The following is a 14,602-nucleotide window of genomic DNA, read 5'->3' as shown; positions in this document are numbered from 1 at the left end:
ATCTCCAAAAAGATATTTAATAAAGTCTATTAAAGGGAAAGGTGTGTCTGACTTATTGAAAAACACACACACAAACACAAATCTATATCTGGATCACACAATCATTTTTCTCTCTGGTTCTACTAACTGCTGTCTTCAAAAATTGCAGATGTTTAATTGTTGTTGACACTAAAATATCCCACTGCCTCTAAACTGCTAGTAGCCACACACACACACACACACACACACACACACACTCAAATCTATATCTTTGACACACAATCATTTTTCTCTCTGGTTCTACAAACTGCTGTCTTCAAAAATTAAACATCTGTAATTGTGATACTAAAATATCCTCAAACTTCTAGTAGCCACACGCATGCACACACACACACACACACACACACACACACACAAATGTCTTTGTCTATTACACAATCATTTTTCTATCCGCTTCTACAAACTGCTGTCTTCAAAAATTGCAGATGTTTAATTTTTTGCGTTACTAAAATATCCCACTGCCTCTAAACTGATAGGAGCCACACACACGCATTTCTATCCGCTTCTACAAACTGCTATCTTCAAAAATTGCAGATGTTTAATTTTTGTCAATACTAAAATATCCCAATCTGCCTCTTAACTGCTAGAAACTACAAAAAAACACACACACTCACACACACACACACACACACAAATATGCACATACACACACACACACACACACACAGACACACACGCACATTATTGCCTCTCTGCCTAATCGTCCTCAAAGAAGGCTTTGTTTGGCCCCCAGCTGAGAGCCGGATTGGCTGTTCTCCAGCGTGGAACCCTCCTCTACTGTCAGTTCCTTCTCTCCTTTATTCTTTCCTTTCCTCACCGTCTCTTTCTTCTTTTCCCCCCTTCTCATTTACTCCTTTATTCCTTTGTATTTGTTTCTCCCTTACTTGTCTTTTCCCCTATTTTTCATTATATTGTTGCCTTTTTCCACCTGTGAGTATGATGTGATTTTTGCCTCAAAAACAATATCACAGCAAGACAAAAGCATTGGTTACACTTTTTTTTAACCTTTACAAGGGCACAAGAATGTGAAAAAGAGGGGAGGATGTAGAGTGAAGCTCAAGATCTACAGTGAGATCAGTAATGGGGATGTGATGTGCTGCCACTGCCCTCTGGTGGTGACTCGCTGCCTGCACAATCATGCTTTAAAGGCATAAAAACCATATAGAAGGAAGCCCCATGTGCATATAGGTCAGTGTCTCTGGGACTGGGAAACATAGTTCTTGTAAAAGAGACAAAGTTTCTCACAAATAGAGTGGTAGATAGAAGTGAAATGTTCATAATAAAATCACTTCCAACATGTTTTATCTTGCATGAGACAAGAAGCAGCATCAAAATCATCAAAATAAAAAAAGAAGGAAGGAGGTCAGAAGACAAATGTTAATGGAGATGGAGCGCAGACAGAGAGTGGCTTTGGAAAACATGGAAAGGTGCAAGAGGGACAGAGGGGAGGGAGAGAGAAAATGGCAGAAAGTCAGAGAAGAGATGAAGAAAAAGTAGAGGAGGAAAGGAGGAGACAGGAAGTCCTGCAAAAAATAAAACACGAGCAGCTGAAGAAAGAGAGGCTGCAGTGGGAAAAGGTGATGCTGGTGGAGGAGGAGGAGGTCACAAGGCCCAGGTTTACTCTGAATAAAGAGGAGGAGAGGAGTTCTGCTGTCTGCCAACACTGGGAGTCAAAGCCGACCCAGACTGCCTGACCTCTGACCTGAAGTCAGCTGACAGGAAACAGAAAACTCTGTACAACTGGGCCAGAGAAGAAAAGATCCAGTCATACAGCTCCGTCTTTCTTTTTTCCCCCTGCAAAACCAGGACCCAAGCCTGTGTCATGGTTTTCTTGAATAAAACCAAAATCTTCATCAAGAAAACCATGAAAATGTCTAGATAGCAGCACTTAAATTAAACTCTAATGAGCTATTTTGTTGTTATCATTACATTTGTCCGAACAAATGTACCTTTAGTTGTACCAGGCATTAAAATGAACAATGAATTGAAGAAAACAAGGATGGTCTAGTATTTCTATTTTATGTAACTTCTTACTTCTACTCTACTACATTTTTAGGTAAATGTTGTACTTTTTACTCCTCTACATTTAGCTGACAGCTTTAGTTACTTTTAAGGTTGACTCACACACACAGGTCGCACACACGCATGTGCACACAAACACACACACACACACACACACACACACACACTCAACATGACCCGCCACCAGTTATATTGGTGGTAGATATTTTATTTACAGTGAGTATGGCAAATGAGAAGGAAGCGACACACACACCATCAGTTCACTGATCTATGCTGTTCTTGTTGTTTTAATGGCACTATAAGTTTGTTTAATGCAGTTTAAATGATATGTGGCTGTATAAGCAATTGTGTTTTAAAATTAAAATTGATGATAAATTACTGTTTCCCTTTGCAGTTCGACTCACCCATTTTACCTGAAATTGCTCATGCAAAAAAAGTTGGCACAGCTGATGTTTTAAGAACTGTAGGGCCTAAATAATTATATTTAATTTCATAATTTCAACACAAAATTATCAGAAACAGTCATCATTAATCATAAAAACACATGGAAAAGGCATATATGGTATTGTGTTATTGTCCCAAGCAATTTACCAAAAAGTTGCCCAATTTACCTGATATCACCATACTTTAAATTGACTTATTGTCCTACTGCTTTTACAACTGAGGGGGTTTAAATGTCCCATATTATGCTATTTTGAAAAAAGGAAGACTACAAGTTTTGTGGTTGTCAGTTTATTTAATGCCCAAAATATTACAGGTGTTTTTTTACAGTGTTAATTAACAAAGACATAGTGGTGCTAGTGAACCACCAGAGCATGAAAAATGAATACAATGCACTTAATGAAAGAGTTTGTTAGAGATCTTAATTAGAGTCTGTGTTAAATGAGTCAGTATTAAATGAGGTAGGTTTCTTCAAACAGAATATAGAAAAACTTTAACAAAGCTCTGGCACACTATTGCATTAAATAATGAATGTACAGACTCAAACTGACTCAATAAATAAAGTGAGAACAAGTTACTGACAGTTTGCTGAGTTGTATGTTGTTCTAATGTGGCAAAATATCAGTTTATAGTTTTGATTTGTGGTCTCAATTTTATTAATTATAGACTTAGACTTAGAGACTTAAACGGACTTTAGTGTCATTCAGTTATACATACAAGTACGCACATTGAACAAAATTCTGATGCAATTGGTTCACAATGATTGTACCCTGGAATGTAAGATAAATAAAGCATGAATATAAAACTATAAAACTATAAAAATAGAATATTTATATTACACAGAAGTGTGTGTGTGTGTGTGTGTGTGTGTGTGTGTGTGTGTGTATATATATATATATATATATATATATATATATTATAGTGGTTATAGTGGATATTATAGTGGTTAAAGTCTTTTTCAGTCCTTGCTTTTTTTTGCTGATTTTTTTTTGCTAATTTATAACAATAATGTAAGGCGTCTTTGGGTTTCTTATGAGGCGCTGTACAAGATTTTAGTTATTTATTTAGTTATTTTTATTTTTGTTGTTTAGTTGTTGTTATTATTATTATTATTATTATTATTACTAGAACTATTATTATTAATAGTATTATTATCATTAATATTATTATTATTATTTCTAGTACTATTATTATTATTATTATTATTACTAGTAGTACTATTATTATTATTATTATTATTATTAATAATAATAATAATAATAATAATAATAATAATAATAATAATAATATTACTAGTAGGGTACTAATTGTATTGTAAATAATACTATTATTATTATTAGTAGTAGTATTACTAGTACTATTATTATTATTATTATTATTATTATTACTAGTAGTAGTAGTAGTAGCAGTAGTAGTGTTAAAGGTAAATAGACAGTAATCGTAATCATTCTGTCAATATTATTTCATAAATATATCAAAAACCTGGCTAAAATTGTTAGTCAAATAAAGTGTTTTGAAATACGATTTGATATTAATGAGTTCTTTGGATTAAAAATAATTAATTTGAAAACTGATTTTCACATTTCGAAAAGGCGTTATTTCCTGCCACGTAACAGCGCATGCGCATCGCTCAGCTAGCGTTTGGCGACGTGTACCGGTGTGTGGAAGTGTTCAGGTGTCTCACCTCTGCTGGCCAACAAGCTGCCATTAAAACCTAAACAGCCTTAAAAGAGCGAAAGCATGGGAGGTGCGCAGAGTGTGGAGATACCGGGAGGAGGCTCCGAAGGCTACCACGTCCTCCGGGTGAGTTTTTCAGCCTGTACAGCTCACTGTTAGCTGTTAGCTTAGCATCGGGTCAGAGGCGGAGGATTCCCGGCGCTGTGTGTTGACGAGAGGCCGGGGATGAGAGCCGCGGCCTCCGTCTGGAAAACACCAACACAGCGTCAGAAACATGTTGTGGCGGTTAGGTTGTGTCAGAGGCACATGTCGTGTGACGTTGTGTTTTCTGTTTACCTCTACTTGTTAATTATTTGGTTAAATACGCTAACCAAAGCTAACCGGAGCTACGTAGCTGCCCTGAATGACAGCTGCCAAGCTGGTTTTGGTATTGCTTCCGTTATCGGACATGCCGCTGAGCACAGGGCTTCTTCTTGCTTGTTTTGCAAAATCTGGACTAAAACGGCTCTCGTATTAAAATAACTCCGGACAGGTGATGTCAGCCGTCCTATCCCCGGATTTCCAAACCATCAGTAACGACAACTTTATTTATACAGACCCTTTCATACAAACATGTAGCCCAGAGTACTTCACAGAGAAAACATTAACCCTTTGGAGTCTTGTGCTATTTTGTCAGTTTTTGAATACTTTTCATTCTGTCACTTAAAAAGTGTTACTGTGCTAGTGCATGTTTGTATCACTATTTTCAGCACCTCACCTATTTGATCTGATGAATATTTTTTCACTTTGACTTACTGGATCAACATTTTGAACCCAAGATACAGAAAAACAAAACAAAACATAAAACTGGAGTTTAAAATTTAGTTTTACTTTTTTACTTACTAAACATAATCATGTTCAGTAAGAATTTTAAATGTTGCAGATGTGAATATATATATATATATATATATATATATATATATATATATATATATATATATATATATATATATATATATAATGAGGATCTAGTTCTATATTTCATACTACATATATTTGACCTTATCATCTGCTTTACTTGTCCTATCATCATCATCAAACAAAAACTGGCAGAGTTTGAAGCCAGAACTTTAGAGGAAACTCGATGTCAGGGCTTGAAGTTTCCTCGTTATTATGCCATGACATAATGAAGAAGTAATGTGTCAGTGCTTTTGTGGACTCCAAAAGGTTAAAACAACACAAACAGTTTAAAAAAACAACACATTTGCAACAATCTACAGGTGCATCTCAATAAATTAGAATGTCGTAGAAACGTTTGTTTATGTCAGTAATTCAATTAAAAAAGTGGAAATAACTCATAATATATAGATCCCTTTCACTCAGAATGAAACATTTCATTGATTTTCTTCTAATTATAATGGTTATGGCTTACATTTAATAAAGACCTAAAATTCAGTGTCTCAAAAAATTTAATATTACAGAAGACCAATTTTATGTATGATGATGTATGTTAAGTATGATTAATATGGAAATGTTGGCCTCTGAAAAGTATGTCCATCTTTATGACTCAATACTTGGTTTGGGCTGTTTGACTTGAACTGCTGGAAATGGACTTTTCCATCATATTCTAATGTATTGAGATGCACCTGATCATTCATAATCCGAACCAAACCACAACCTTACATGTTTGTTTCCCAAAAGTTGGTTACTGGGAAGCCACTTGTGTATTTGTCCTCTTAGGTCCAACCCGTTTAAGTTGTATGTGTGAAGTTCAGTATAGCAGCAACTCAGCTTTCCTCTCATGTTTGTTCAGGTTCAGGAGAACTCTCCTGGACACCGTGCCGGACTGGAGCCTTTCTTTGACTTCATTGTCTCCATCAACAACACCAGACTGGTAAGGAAAGCCTGCAGCCGTATCTAGCAGGATCAAATGCAAGTCATAAGGGGACTGCATGTTTCATGGTTGCCCCTCCACTCTTCTTCCTCTCCTTTTCCACAGAACAAAGACAACGACACCTTGAAAGACTTGCTGAAAGCCAGTGTGGAAAAACCAGTTAAGATGCTGGTTTACTCCTCAAAGACCCTGGAGCTGCGGGAGTCTACGGTCACCCCCAGCAACCTGTGGGGCGGCCAGGGCTTGCTCGGCGTCTCTATTCGTTTCTGCAGCTTTGAGGGAGCCAATGAGAATGTTTGGCATGTGCTGGTAAGTCACCCCGATTTTTCCTCTCTGTTGTATTGTTTTAAGTGGTACAATGGTTTGTTTACTTATTCTCCCCCAGTCTCTTTAACAGAAAAAAACAAACAAAAATATTTTTTTGTGCAGTATAACATAACTTTAATGTCATAAATCAGCCTGCAATTTAGTTGAAGTTTTGCTGAACTTTTGTAACATGACAAGCTGAGTCATTCTTGGCTTTCCAGTTGCGAAAGAAGTGCAGAATTTAATATTTTCCGCATTATCTGGATTTTTATTTTTGACCAAATGTGAAATGTGACGTATAGAAAAAAGTGGTTTTGATGCAAAAATATCACTTATTTAAAGTTGTACTTGGTTATTTTTGCCTGATGGTTGCATTCATCACACATGGTTCATTCAAGGACTGTAGGAAATGTATGAATTTCTTCTGGGGTTTTTTTGTCTATTTGGTTTTTTTAATAAAGAAAACCTGCCTTTCAAACCCATTTGTAAGCTGTGGGTTCAGAAGGCTAAGCTTGTATGAAAGGGATATTTTTATTTTTATATGGTTTGTTTACTTATTCTCGCCCTGTCTCTTTAACAGGAAGTGGAGCCGAATTCTCCAGCAGCTCTTGCAGGCTTGCGGCCGCACACTGACTACATCATTGGAGCAGACACTGTTATGAATGAGGTAGTTTATCAGCACTTTAGGTCCTTGCACCTGTCACTCCTGCACATTCTTCACCTGATAATGATAATGATATTGATTGTGAGTCTCCTAAGTTTATCCACCTCCTCCTCTCTGTGACTTTATCTGCAGTCAGAGGACCTTTTCTCTCTGATAGAGAGCCACGAGGGGAAAGGCCTGAAGCTCTATGTGTACAACACAGACACTGATAACTGCAGAGAAGTGATCATCACACCTAACAGTGCCTGGGGAGGAGAGGGCAGGTAACGCCGACTTTTTGTTTTGTTTTGAGTAATCATTAGTGACTGATGAATCCATCTAGTGGGCACTGGCATGGAAACTCTGGCAGCAATTGCTAGAAGCTGTTACCTTAATGTTTTCTCTGATGATCTAAAGCGGCTATAATCATTATTTTCATGACGATAAAATCAAATCACAGTGTGCAGACAATTATAGAATGTGTAAGGGGAGATTATCATCCAAATCTGCAGTTCCACTTGGTTTTACACAATCGAAGGCGGGGTTCAGTTTAATGCTTAGCTGTCAGACACGCAACATAACTGTTTTTGGCCCCAGCATTATGCTTTTTTCAGTGAAAAAGCTCTAATGATCCACTGTACACTTAAAGAGAAGGATATTATCTCAGGAGTTGGTTGAGTCCAAGAACGGAGCTAAAAGAAATTAATGCTTTTGTTTCTCTACAACAGCTGGATGTGTAATAAAAATATATATTGCTTACAAGTTTGCCACATCAACTAAAATATTGTCTGTGAAGTCTATGACCTGTAGTAGAGCTACAGGGCAGTTTTTTACAAGTTAATGGTGTTGTACTGTCAATATTGGGTTCACAACTTGTTTCTGCTGCCCCCAAGTGGTCATAAAGGTCATTGCAGTTTTAAGTGTTTTGGTAAGTCTACCTATGATAAACTGTGCAGCTGTGTCAATTTAGTCTATGCTCTTTACGGCCCTTTTATCACTATCCTTTATGAATGTTGTTGTTTTTCTGCATTTGGCGCAGAAATATGGCATCTCCATTTTAATCCCACACAACACAGCCAGGGGAAAAATGCCATCAATATGTACACCACCAGATCTACTTGAATCACTTAAAAACTTCACATGTATGGCCAGTTAATCCATGGTTTGAAATCAGGCTAATCCCAAATGTTTGGATGAAAATCTTTAGGTCTGTCAGTTGGATTCTAACCTTTTTCCTGTCCTTTTTGCAGTCTTGGATGTGGGATTGGCTACGGGTACCTCCACAGGATTCCCACCAGGCCTTTTGAGGAGGGGAAGAAGATCAGCTTCCCTGGAAACTCTCCCAGTGAGCCCATCAGTCCGCTGAAGGATGGATTCACTGAGGTCAACACACACACACACACACACACACACACACACACACACATTTTGAGGTTAAAGGGCACTCGCTGTATATATTCAGGTTGAACCTGATACAACTGCTTTACTTCAGTCCTCAGTTCAGATTGGAAACATGCCGAACAAAAAAGCTCTGAAATATGTATGAAGAAATAACCATTTGTGTCAGTAGCTACATTGTGTTTTGTCCTGTAATGTTCCACACTGCTCTCCCTCATCTTTCACTGTGTATCCTTAAGGGCACATCAGCCCTAACTTTATTCTTTATCAGTATTCAGTGTGTGTGACATTGTTAAGATGGTAAAGTTTTGTGGCCTCAGAGTGTTCACACTCCATAAATGCAAGTTGCCTCATTATGTATGCAGCGAGGCAGGCAGAGGGACAGAGAGCAATGCTTCTCATTACAGCTAATTGCACGTTTGGATGAATGTGACCTTATCTGTTTGACAGCTGCATCTTTCTCTACCAACTTGCTGTTTTCTCTTTAACTCCTTCAGGTCCAGCTCTCAGCAGTGACCCCTCCTCCTAATGCACCTGCTGTCCCTACCGGCCTCGAAGATTCACTGTCAGGCCTGTCAATCAGCACAGCTCCGCCCACCATGCCCAGAGAGCTGCAGACAGGTATCACTTTAACTCCTGTCACAATTAAATCACTGTGGCCTCGCTTTTCACTTTAATATGCAAGTCCTACACCTCCATGTAAACGACACAATCAGGGCTGAAATCAGGAACAACATTTGTGCAGTATAACATACAGGTGCATCTCAATACATTAGAATATGATGGAAAAGTCTATTTCCAGTAGTTCAATTCAAACAGCCCCAACCAAGTATTGAGTCATATAGATGGACAAACTTTTCAGAGGCCAACATTTCTATATTTAACATACTTTTTAAAATTGGTCTTTAGTAATATTCACATTTTTTTGAAACACTGAATTTTAGGTCATCATTAAATGTAAGCCATAACCATTATAATTAGAAGAAATTAAATACATTAAGAGATGAAATGTTTCATTCTGTGTGTAATGGATCTATATAATGTGTTATTTCTTTTAATTGAATTTCTGACATAAATAAACTTGTCTATGATATTCTAATTTTCTGAGATGCACCTGTACTTTTAATGTCATAAATCAGCCTGCAGTTTAGTTAAAGTTTTGCTTAATTTTTTGTCACATGACAAGCTGAGTCATTCTTGGCTTTCCAGTTGCGCTAAGAAGTGAATATAATATTTTCCGCATGATCTGGTTTGTGTAAATAGTTTATTTTTTGACCAAATTTGAAATTATGCATATAGAAAAAATGGTTTTGAGGCAAAAATAATATTATTTTAAGCTTAGATTTGGTTATTTTTTTTCCTGATGGTTGCATTCATCCCACATGATTCATTCAATGACTTTAGGAAATGTATAAATCCCACAATTTCTCCAGTTTTTTTTTGTTTGTTTTTTTATAAAGAAAACCTGCCTTTAAACCCATTTGTAACTTGTGTGTTCAGAAGATTAAGCTCATAATATGACAGGGATTTTTTTTATTTGAGAAAAGAAAAGAAAACATGCCACACATCATTCACAATCATTTACTTCATATATTTTAATCTAATGTGTTATTTGTGTCGTCCTCCAGGTTTGCCTACAGTCCCTCTGCTCCCCTCCTCCACCAGCCCCGCCCTCAGCCCACTCACTCCACTGAATCCTGCCACCACCGGCTTCAACCCGGCCTCCACGCTACCAGGTGGGTGGTTTCTCACATGCACTAATTCAAAACACACGACACCAGTCTGCTGAGCGAGTGAGCTTTTGGGAAAGCCTGTGAGCCATTACAGCTCCATCTCTACAGATTTATGTGTGTGTACACACCCTTCTGCCTGAACTGCATTAGCCAATATCAGGACTTAGTCTGTGTACACAGCACACACAGTTTGGTTTCTTAAGGAAAAGCAGAAACTATCAGTAAACAGTTCAAATCAAGCAGCTTGAACTCCCTAAGACTAGCCAGTGTGTGAGTTCCTGTTAAACTATTAACCTTTCTCTGGTTATGTTGCCATAAACTGTCAGCTGTCTGATTTCCCACCTCTTCTTCACCCTTCGTGTCATGCTGGTTCATAAAAAAGGCAATCCAAGTCACTCCTTAAGAGAGATTAAGTACAAAGTTCTCTTTTTGCCTATTTCCTTTTCCAAACTGGCTTCATTGCAGTGAAGAAGCACAAGTGTATTCTAAGTGCTTGAGGTGGGGTCGGAAATTGATACAGCATGGTATCGCCATATTTTGCGTGGCAATATTGTATCGATTCATGGCCGCCATTTTTGGGTCAATTTCAGGAATTTACTGGAGATAATGGTATACTGGTATGAAACTAGAAGATCAAAGGAACCTATAGGCACCATGTGTGTCAGGATATAATGTCGGGAAGTTGTCAAAAAAACGCTGCAAAGTTAGTTTATTTTATGTTTCGTTAAAAAACACAATACTCACCATATCGCAAAATGCTTAAATTCACAATTATGTTGTGTCGTGACTCAAGTATCAGGATAGAATTTGGGATTCACCTCTACTAAGTGCACTTTTACAAATGAATGAATAATAATAAAGCCCCCTCATGTTGTGTGTGTGTAGGTCTGATGCCCCTCCCAGGTGGATTACCTCCGCTCCCTAACTTACCCAACCTCAACCTGCCTCTCCCAGACCTCAGTGCCATGTCACTAGCAGGCGGCACCTTACCACCAGTAGGATCTACAGGTAAATAAAGCACTGCAAACAAACAAACAAACAAAAAGGAATCATTGATTGTAAAAAGATTTTCAATGCCTGTATCAGAAGTTTCTGAAATTTGAATTTGACTTTATTGTGTAGCTGTATCAGTCGCTGATGAACAAACTCGGTAATATGTTACATCAACCTCAGTATACAGTTCATACCTAATACAGGTACATCTAAAAAATTGGAATATTGTGAAAAAGTTCAATATTTTTTGTCAATTTTTTCAGAAAGTGAAACTCTTATATTATATAGATTCGTTATACATAAAGTGAAATATTTTAAGCCTGTATTTCTTGTAATTTTGATGATTCTGGCTTGAATGATAATGAAAACACAACTCAGAAAATTAGAATATTACATAAGATCAATTTTAAAAAAAAGGATGTTTTAAACACAAATGTCATGCTTAGGTTACAATAACAATATATAATATAAATATGACAATTAAAAAATAAATAAATTAAAAAAAATATATATATATTTAAAATAAAAATTAAAAAATAAATACATCAATATAAAATTTAAAAAAGAATACATATAAATATGACAATAAAAAACTAAAAATTAAATTAAAAAATAAATTAAAACATTTTTTTAAATTAAAATATAAATACATAAATATAAAAGTAAAAAAGTATGTGTAGTGTGGTTTTATGATGTAACATGTTCATTCCAAATCTAAATACTGGCATTAACACCTCTCTTGTTCTTCTTCCTTCTGTCTCCATCAGTCCCCCCTCTGGCCTCTCTCCCGCCCCTCAACATCCCAGGTCTGGCCCCCTTACCACCTCTCCCCACCATGCTGCCCTCCCAGCTGCCCCCTCTGCTCCCTCAGGGAGTAATCCCCATCCTCCCCGCCTCCACCGCCGCTCCGACAGCCTCGGTCACGGTCACAGCGGCGCCTGCGACCAAGCCCGCCGCTGCTGCCGAGCCCACAGTCCCCACAGAAGCGGCCTCCACGAACGCCACGGAATCACCGGCCCAGACGGAAACAACACTAACGTCGTAACCAGGGAAACGAAGATCCCGCTTGCCATCAAACCAAAACGCACACCCGGTTTCTCTCTTTCTTCCCAGTCTGTCTTTCTCTGTGTTTTTCTATTTATTTGGCCAAGAGGGACAGACAGCTGCACCAGTTCAGACACAGAGGTCGGCGTGCTCCAGGTATGGGTGAGGAAGCTTGTGTGCAGCGATAAAGGATGAATGGAGGACGGCTGTAGACCGGTCTTACCAACATGTCTTTATTACCAGATTGTCTCGGAGCTCGTCCAACCCCCTGTAGGAGGAGGATGAGGTCTACTCTTCGGTTTGTGGTTTGCTTCGCACTTCTGCAGTTACAACAAGGCAAAGAACTCTTAGGAATCCCCCCTTTTCTGATCTGGCAAGCCTCTCTGTTTCACACTCATGTATTTCTTATTTTATATGGACAGTATATGTTAATGGGGCTGGACAATAAATCAAACGTACTGAATTAATATCATCATAAATAACCAACATCATCTAACTGTAAGTAGAGCTCACAGTCCAGTCCTGATATCAGAAGTGGGCCAAAACAAACATCAAATCCTGCTGTATTAAGACATAGGTAAACATTAAAGGTAAATATGAATGCATCATGTTACAGATTTTTTTTGTGTTATTGTCCAGCCCTAACATGTAGCCTTTTATTATTAGTTAATAGAATCCCTGACCAATAGAGTAATTTGATTGACATGTATTAATTTTTGTTGAAATTGCTGTACGTCTCCACCCAATGAATGAATCTGCATTATTTTGCACCACCTTTTGTGTTTTGAAATTATTAGTCTGTCCCTTTTTTGTATGTCTCCGTGTATATCCAGAACTCTCCAGTGTCCGTCTCTACCACACAGGGGCGGGAGCAGCCTGCAGGCCATGTCAGAAGGGACAGAGGTTTACAGTTACACAAGCTACTGAGTAGAGTGTGTGTGTGTGTGTGTGTGTGTGAGTGAGTGAGTGAGTGTGTGTGTGTGTGTGTGTGTGTGTGTGTGTGTGTGTGTGTGTGTGTGCTGTTGGGTGATCACTTGGTAGGGTGAAACGTGGGTGCAGGGGTATTAGTTACATAGTAGGTCTCCTCCTGGCATGGCTGAAGCAGAATTGGTGGGCAGAGTTGCAGTGATGCAGTAATACCACAAGGTGTCACTGTAACAACTTGAAGAAACATCTACACTGTGCACAGTGCGAGCAATAAAGCCAAATTAATTTTACATGATGCCTCTGTGTGTCTTTACACCTATTTTTTCCCATACTTTTTATAGTCAAATCAAGAAGATGGGAGGGGTGGAAAACAAAAAAAAATGCTATAAATGTCCCAATTATAGTCTGTTGATACATGTGGTAGTATTGTTTGTCCAAAAATATCGATAAAACAACAAAAAAAGTCGAAAAATGACCCCCTCAAAAAAAAGTCATACTATAGCATGTCGATTTTTGTCAAAAATGGTCAAATTTTAAAATGCCTAAAAATGCTAGAAATGGCCCAATTATACTCATGTTCATGTTGTAATCAAATTATTATTTAGACATAGGTAAAGATTAAAGGTAAATATGAATGAATCATGTTACAGATTTTTTGTGTTATTGTCCAGCCCTAACATGTAGCCTTTTATTATTAGTTAATAGAACCCCTGACCAATAGAGTAATTTGATTGACATGTATTAATTTTTGACAATAAGGACAAGACAATAACATTAACGGAGAAGAGTGAGAGCACACTAAGGCTTATCAATGGAAAACTAAAAGAATTCTCTGATCACCTGTTGGTGAAAACTTGCCTATTGTCTGGATCCTCAGACTCCAGAGGCTAATGAGAACTTAATACTCAGTGCCTAAAAAATACTGCCTTATTAAACCTCAGGGCAGGTTGAGCGCATTTTAATTGGGCCATTTCTAGCATTTTTAGGAATTTTAAGATTTTACCATTTTTGACAAATGGACATGCTATAGTATGACTTTTTTTTTGAGGGGTCATTTTTTAACATCCCATAATATGGTGTTTTTGTGCTATTTTTGGACAAACGATACTACCACATGTATCAACAGAGTATCATTGGGCCATTTATAGCATTTTAAAAAAATCAACCATTTTTTACAATAATTAATATGCTATAGTATGACTTTTTTGAGGAGATGTATTATTTTATGTTAACAGAGTATTTAAACCTAACATGATGGCTGTTTCCAGTTTTTACGAGATAATAACGAGCTAAGGAAACCGATCAGGTGAGCCATGAAATATGATTGGGAACTCATGTTTTCCGACAGCACATGAATGCAGCACAAATGCCCTGTGTGTGTGTGTGTGTGTGTGTGTATCCGCCCTGTGATTCAGATCTGCTCCAAAATGTTTTGGGTTCTTCTTTGGTCCATGCTACACCCTTCCACCATATCCCATGAAAATCATGGCCAGTAGTTTTTCTAAA

General features: G+C 37.7%; 1 protein-coding gene across 2 annotated transcripts; it reads left to right on the top strand.

Moving 5' to 3' along the window:
- The first annotated feature begins 4,133 nt into the window (after positions 1-4,133).
- gorasp2 (golgi reassembly stacking protein 2) lies at positions 4,134-12,942 on the top strand. Of its 2 annotated transcripts, XR_009395265.1 has the most exons (11): positions 4,134-4,305; positions 5,972-6,052; positions 6,158-6,361; positions 6,939-7,025; positions 7,155-7,285; positions 8,252-8,384; positions 8,897-9,020; positions 10,028-10,135; positions 11,018-11,140; positions 11,893-12,325; positions 12,413-12,942. XR_009395265.1 is itself a non-coding variant. In XM_059345323.1 (10 exons), the coding sequence occupies exons 1-10, from the start codon at positions 4,243-4,245 to the stop codon at positions 12,168-12,170; spliced, it is 1,332 nt and encodes a 443-aa protein (XP_059201306.1). In that variant the 5' UTR covers positions 4,134-4,242; the 3' UTR covers positions 12,171-12,942. The 2 variants fall into 2 exon arrangements, 1 of the variants encoding a protein (XP_059201306.1); XM_059345323.1 differs by having other exon boundaries at positions 11,893-12,942.
- The last annotated feature ends 1,660 nt before the right edge of the window (positions 12,943-14,602 follow it).

This window comes from Centropristis striata, chromosome 11 (genome assembly GCF_030273125.1).
Source record: "Centropristis striata isolate RG_2023a ecotype Rhode Island chromosome 11, C.striata_1.0, whole genome shotgun sequence".
NCBI classification, from domain to species: domain Eukaryota; kingdom Metazoa; phylum Chordata; class Actinopteri; order Perciformes; family Serranidae; genus Centropristis; species Centropristis striata.
The sequence above is the reverse complement of the archived record's forward strand: the minus strand, read 5'-3'. Positions and strand labels throughout refer to the sequence as shown.

What these genes read in the sequence shown, in the direction of transcription:
- gorasp2 (XM_059345323.1), top strand. Translation starts at nt 4,243, where the DNA reads ATGGGAGGTGCGCAGAGTGTGGAGATACCGGGAGGAGGCTCCGAAGGC. An exon ending in AGAATGTTTGGCATGTGCTG is followed by an intron (nt 6,362 to 6,938) that starts GTAAGTCACCCC and finishes TCTCTTTAACAG; the next exon opens with GAAGTGGAGCCGAATTCTCC. An exon ending in ACCACCAGTAGGATCTACAG is followed by an intron (nt 11,141 to 11,892) that starts GTAAATAAAGCA and finishes TGTCTCCATCAG; the next exon opens with TCCCCCCTCTGGCCTCTCTC.